General features: G+C 40.8%; 1 protein-coding gene across 1 annotated transcript in view; it reads left to right on the top strand.

The window, feature by feature from the left end:
• Nucleotides 1–2,388: 2,388 nt before the first annotated feature.
• Nucleotides 2,389–6,687, top strand: part of TMEM62 (transmembrane protein 62) — a 53,369-nt gene continuing 49,070 nt past the window's right edge. Inside the window, exons 1-4 of the mRNA XM_008574024.1 lie at nucleotides 2,389–2,588; nucleotides 2,872–2,983; nucleotides 4,075–4,212; nucleotides 5,390–5,435. Coding sequence (XP_008572246.1) covers nucleotides 2,409–2,588; nucleotides 2,872–2,983; nucleotides 4,075–4,212; nucleotides 5,390–5,435 — 476 coding nt within the window. The 5' untranslated portion in view covers nucleotides 2,389–2,408. The remainder of the gene's footprint in view (nucleotides 2,589–2,871; nucleotides 2,984–4,074; nucleotides 4,213–5,389; nucleotides 5,436–6,687) is intronic.

The following is a 6,687-nucleotide window of genomic DNA, read 5'->3' as shown; positions in this document are numbered from 1 at the left end:
GTGTTGCGCCCGCACCGCACCTCGTTCAGCCAGTGAGCGGCCGGTCTGTACGTGGGATCCGAACCCTTGGCGGGAGCGCCGCCCGCGCTCCCAAGCGGCACACTGTAGCAGTGTGCCACCGAGCCGGCCCCTGCCTGCTTTCTTTATGAAATAACAAGAAATCTACTTATCTTTCTGCTTTAACTGTCAGGAACCGCAAGACACTCTGAATTGTAGTGATTAGATCATCAAACCAGTATTTCCCTAGAGAATCATTAACCATCATAGAATAAATATATTCCTGTTCCTACTCACTTTGAGCACTATGGGAGAAGTGGCTTGCATACAGTTCAGTGTCTGAAATTCAGACTGCTGGCCTTTGTTTCTTTAAACCATGTATCTCCATCCAAGATGCCTCAACAGCATGTCTGTTCCTATCAGCTATCACACAGCCTCTTGCTGTACACCATATGTGGAAAATAATTTCCCAAATCTTTGAGGTTCCTCCAAGGTCTTTCCAAATGCATTTTACATATGCCACATTGCTTGTGTTTTAAAGCAGATCATCTCAATCATATGTTCTAAATTCGGCTTAAAAGTATCTATCCAGATGTTTTCTAGTGGTGCAGTACTATACAAAACCAAAACCAAATCAAAAACTTTATTTTGTTGATATGGGCAGTGTTCTCCATACATACACTATAACCCTGGTCCCTCAGTCAATAGGGTTCCAAATTTTGGCACTCTCTTTTAACTTTTTTTTCCTTCCCTTGAATATATAATCAGCTGTCAAGTTCTGTAGTTCCTATCTTTACAATTATTTTTACATCTGATCCTTCCTTTCTAATCTCATTGTTACCCTCTTTCATCTTCTTTCTTCAGGTCTTTGTAATCACCCTCTACCTGGATTACTGCAATCTCCCTCCACACCTCTCCCCTTATTTTTTGGCGGTTGGCCAGTATGGGAATCTGAACACTTGACCTTGGTGCCACACCTCTCCTCTGTCCAGTCATTTCTCTAAGCTGTTGACTGATTCATCTTGCCAAAACAGAATTCTGTTGTCTTCACCCTTGGTATTTATAGAGGCCTTCCACAATGTGGCTCAAGCCACAGGTCTGGTCTAATTCTTCTAGGGATAACATCCAGGCCCAGCCAAACTAAGTACTCACTGTCCCCTCAACATTTGCTGCATTTTCTTACCTTAATGCTTTAGTTCATGTTGTTAGGTCTTGGTGGAAAGTGCACCAAGCAACTTCAATCTCTGCCAGTCAGAAATACCCATCCTTTACATGCCACCTCCATAATTTTCTGGATTCTTTCCAAAGATGTAATCTCTCCTGGTTTTAACTTTCCCCCAGCTTTTTATACCTGGTTCTCTTGTGGCAAATAGCACATTCTTCTTATATTAAACCTATTTGTATATTTCTTTCTCCTACATAAGCTCCTAAGATAATGAACCGTGGTTCTCTATCTACCTGCCTTTATGTTTTTTGCTGAGATCAAAGTCTTGCATTCCAAAGGTACTCAAAAAGTACTTAATGGATTGAAATTGGCATAAATCCAATACTGGTAACATGTCCCAAGGAAATAAAGGGAGTTTTTTAAAAAGCGCAATTTGTACAAAAATGTTTATTCAGAAGAGCAACACATAATAAACAAACCAAAAATTGAACAATATGAGAGTGGTTAGATAAATTAAGGCCAGGACCCAATCTAATTCTTCTCTTCTTCCTGGCCCATATGAAGAACTTAATATTTATTAAATGAATGGTATACCACTGTGTTGCAATGTTTTGTAATCAAGTGTATATAAAATCAGGTTAAGGAAAAAATAACTTTCACAAAACATATGAATTACATCTATAGAAAACCTATGGAGGCATGTTAATAATCAGACGCAGCCAGAGAAAGCCACCTGTCACATTTGTAAGGCAATTTAAAAGGGGTTCTCACACATACTCACTTTGATTCTCACAACAACCCTTTGAAGTAGGCACGGAAGGTATTATTAACTCCGTTTTACAGGTAAGGAGAACGATCCACAGAGGTCAGGAATGGTGGACCAAGGTGGAGCCTGGACCCCACCTCCCAGCCACATGTCCAGGGCTCCTTCTCTGCGTCCACTGGGCAACCGTCGTTGGCCTTGAGGGTCTCGGTTTCCTTTTCTTCCCCCTGTATTACATTTGCAAACCGAGCCCAGAGACACGCCAGCGGAGGGGAAAGTGCCGGGCAAGGAACAAGTGGCGGCGGCTGTTGCAGAAGAGCGCGGAACTCTAGACCCCACGTCCGGCTCTGGCCCCGAGACCATAGAGTCCGGAAGTGCGGGCAGAGCGGCTCCTGGGCGGGGAGGGGGCGGAGGGGCACCGAGCAGTTTCCCTTCCCCACCCCCCCGGAACCTGTCAAGGCCGCGCCCCGCCGGGCGGGCGGGATGGCTGCAGTGCTGGCCATAAGAGTGGTCGCGGGTTTGGCGGCCGCTGCGCTGGCGGCCATACTCTTGGAGCACTACGGCCTAGCAGGCCAGCCCTCCCCCCGACCCCATCCCGCGCTCCACCGAAGGCCATACCCCGCGCCAGGCCCCGGAGACGGCAACATCTTCTGGGGCCTGCAGGTGACGCAGCGGGAGCCCGGCGGGGGGCGGGTGCAGAGCCGGCAAGGCGTGGTGAGACCCTGGAAGTTTCCGTGAGGGCGCGACCCGTGCCTGTTTAGACTCCAAACTCCAGGCTGGGGGCCTCAGTCAGGTTGTAAACTCGAGGGTCTGTCTCGTGCTAGCCTTGGCTCTGTCCTTCCCTGGGGGGTTCGTTGATGCACTGCATCTTTGCCTTTTCTTTCTGCCCAAGAGGGCCGCCGCTTCCCATGCTGCCTCTTCCTGACTCAATACCTGCTTTCGGCAGATATCCGACATTCACCTGAGCAGGTTTCGAGATCGAGGCAGAGCCGTAGACTTAGAGAAGTTCTGTTCTGAAACTATTGACATCATCCAACCAGCTCTCGTCCTAGCGACAGGTAGGGAGGATTGCCGTACTGTAGTGGTGTTCTGTGGTCCGGATGGTAGAATGCTAGCTAGGGCTGCAATTTTTTACTTTCGGGGACCTTAGGAACACTATAGCCACAGCTCTAGGTGAGCTCTGTGAGGTAGATGCGTGATTATAATCCCTTTGCCTATAGTTAACTGAGTCAAGAGCCAGGATAAATAAATGATTTGCTATAGGAAGGCTTTGTCAAATCAGTAGAAGCAAGGCTGGTGATTCTCATGTCAGTGTATTGTCCGCTATATTTGTGTGTTTTTTTTTTTTTTTTGTTATTGCAGTTCTGGATTGAGAGAGAACTACGGAAAGCCCTTTAACCACGAATCGAAAATTCTCATTTTTTCTAACTTTTCCATTTTCTTTACATTATTAATCTTTTATTTTCAGTTTGAGGCTTCAAGTGGCTTAGGGCACTTTTTCTTCATCCCTTGATACTTTTGTGACTTGGGTTTCCTATACTCTTCAAACCCTTGACCATTTGCTCCCAAACTAGTGGGGAGAAGAAGCTAAAGGAGCATCTTTCTGTTTATTGGAGGATTTATCTCTCACCCACCTCACTGAAGCACCTCTGCTGATATGACACGATCATTCAAATGATCTGTTTAGTTTCCTATAAATTTAGGTATTTCATGGTCCAAACTACATGTCCAGATTGCTTCTTGCTGTAAAAGTAATACTTAGATCACGTATCTCGATTTGGGATTTGGAATATATGCTTGCCATAGATATTAGGCACCTGTCCAGAGTGTTGGAATTTCTTATAAATGATTTTCATTTTATCAGGGTCTATTGATGCATTTTGTACTGCTCTCTTTAAAGATATATATTTTTCACAACCATTTCTAATATCACAGGTGGTTAAATAGGCACTTGCTAAGCTATATGAAACAGAGCCCCTACTAAGAAAATCTTGTTAGTTAAATGGTTTGCTTTGGATATAGGTGGACTCAAGCGGTTATGCACTTTAAATATCTTTGGTTCTTCGGTGTGCATGTTTTTGTTTTTTTTTAAATTGAACCTCCTGGAGTTTATTTTGCATTCTGATTCAATTCTTATGTAAACCTGCAGGAGACCTGACAGATGCCAAAACAAAGGAACAGTTGGGATCCAGGCAGCAAGAAGTAGAATGGCAAACTTACCAGGGTATTCTGAAGAAGACAAGAGTCATGGAAAAAACCAAGTGGCTGGATATCAAAGGAAATCATGGTAAGAGTCAAGTCCCTGATATAATAAAACTAGATTTTTTTTCCCTTCAGGAACCTAGATTCTCCAATTTACAGTATAAAATTATAAAATGGGATGTTGTAACATAGGTTTAGATATACTAGAGGTCACAACTCTGAATCACAACTATAACGTGATTTAAAAACTTCAAATGTCATTGTTAGCTTTTGAGATGAAAGTTGGTATGGTCCTTTCTTCTTTACATGGAAGAAAAGCTTCTAGCAAAACTCACGTAGTCAGATGTTTTAAAAAATCTACATTTTGCTAAGTGATGAAAGAAGCTAACACATAAATCTGCTTTACATGGAAGAAAAGCTTCTAGCAAAACTCACGTCAGATGTTTTAAAAAATCTACATTTTGCTAAGTGATGAAAGAAGCTAACACATAAATCTGCATACTGTATGATTCCATCTGTATGATATTCAAGAAAAGGAAAAACTATAGACAGATAACAGATTAGTTGCCAGAGATTGGGGATGGGGAGAGAGTTTGGCTACAAAAAGATATCATGACAGAATTTTTGGGGTGATGGGACTATTCTGTATTTTGATTGTGATGTTAGATACATGACTATGTATTTGTCAAAATCCATAGAACCGTACATCACAGAGAATTTTACTGTATGTAGATTTAAAAAATTTTACATTGCGAACAAATCCCCATAGACATGGGCAGAAAAATGAATAATCCCTTCCCTTTTTTCATTGTTGTGTTTGTAAGGAGATAAACTCTTTTTCAGAGTCTTGATGGTAGATTTGTTTCATAAAGGTTGACTTTCTTATTAGTAAAGTACTTCATTTGTCTACTTTATTTGACGCACAGATTGGGCATGAATCCATTTCTGGCTGACTTCTAGAATCACATGTTTAAGACAGTGGCAACAACAACAGTCCAATCTTATGTATCTTCATGTTGATTTATTCTGAATAGTACATAATTGAAAGTACTTATTATTCTCCTATATGCTAGGTGCCTTAAAAATTTTTCAGATGATCTGAATTCTGTTTAGCTATCAAGTTTTTTAAATTATCAGTCTAATTGATTGGCATTCTACCATTTGAAGTATTAAATAAAGAATTGTCATTTTTTTCTTTAGTCAACATGTTTGCATTTTTCTTTTTAATATAGGTGAATGTTTGCTTTTTTCTTTTTAATTAGATGCATACAACATTCCAAGTCTGGAGAGTGTCAAGAATTATTACAGGTACTGTAATGAACAGAAGACATTTGTGAAGTCTGTTTTACAAGGAGGGTGCAGGCAATTCAATGAATAAGTGAAAACATGTTTAACAGATAAAATTTCTACATAAAGAACTTCTGGTAACTTAGAAAAGGAGGTGTTCTTTTTTTTGGTGACACATTCAGTTCTTTTTATTTGTATGGACTTTTTTTTTCCTTTAATTCTTTTTGTTTCATGTACTTTAGTGCTTTGTGTTGGCCAACAGCACTTTTAATATTCCACACAGACTTTTTTTGCGGGGGTGGGGGAGGCATAGAAGATGTCATTTAGATCAGAGCTTGTTAGCCAGACTACTGTGGTCAGTGGGTTTAGGAATGCTGAGATACTGATTTTCCCAGCCTCTGGGGTGGCTGCTTTATCTTTTCAGCCGTGTCATACAAATATTACAATTTTCATTATTTGTCATGAATGTGAAAAAGGCTAGGGATCTCTGAGTTAGAAAACCAATGCTCTAGTTTCCTGTGTTGGGATTCTTCTTTTGGTTGCAGTTTCATTTTCAGTTTCAGTGTATTACATAGCTTTGTCCTGCATTGTCAGTCTAGTAGCACATATTTATTGAGAGCCCATCACTAGTTGGATAGTATGAGATGCAAGAGCTCATATTAAAAAATTTGTCTTCTGCTTTAAAGAAACTTATAGTCTAGTTAAGGGAGATAGGAACTGTTTAAGAAACAATTAGAAAAGAACATGAAGGAATGGCTGATGAAATGCTAGATTATTTGGTACACATGATAATCACTATGAGAAATCAGAAAAGACAGAGATCAGCATGGGGTGGACATAGAGAAGATCTCATAGAGAAGTGAAAAGTGTGTCCAGTCTTAAAAGATGGGTAGCATTTGGAGAGGTAAGAAATACCAAGGAATATATTTTAGGCAAAAGGATAGGCATGAACACAGTTTTAAAAGCTACAATAATCTTTTGCGGGGCAGTAAGGAAACTGGTATTGCCAAAATAAAGGTTCATATTGAGGACTTTTTTTTTTTTTTTTTCCGATATACAATGTGGTTTATTATTGTTACCCATTACTGAAACCTCTCTCCCTTCTCCCCCTCCCCCCTCCCACCCAACAATGTCCTTTCTGTTTGCTTGTAATACCAACTTCAAGGAATTGTAGTTGTTATGTCTTCTTCCCCCCCCCCACCGGTTTTTTTTTGTGTGTGTGTGTGTGAATTTATTTATATATTTTTAGCTCCCACCAATAAGTGAGAACATG

The sequence above is a fragment of the Galeopterus variegatus genome, unplaced genomic scaffold, assembly GCF_000696425.1.
Source record: "Galeopterus variegatus unplaced genomic scaffold, G_variegatus-3.0.2 Scaffold984, whole genome shotgun sequence".
Lineage (NCBI taxonomy): Eukaryota > Metazoa > Chordata > Mammalia > Dermoptera > Cynocephalidae > Galeopterus > Galeopterus variegatus.
This window is presented reverse-complemented; position numbering and strand designations above follow the sequence as displayed.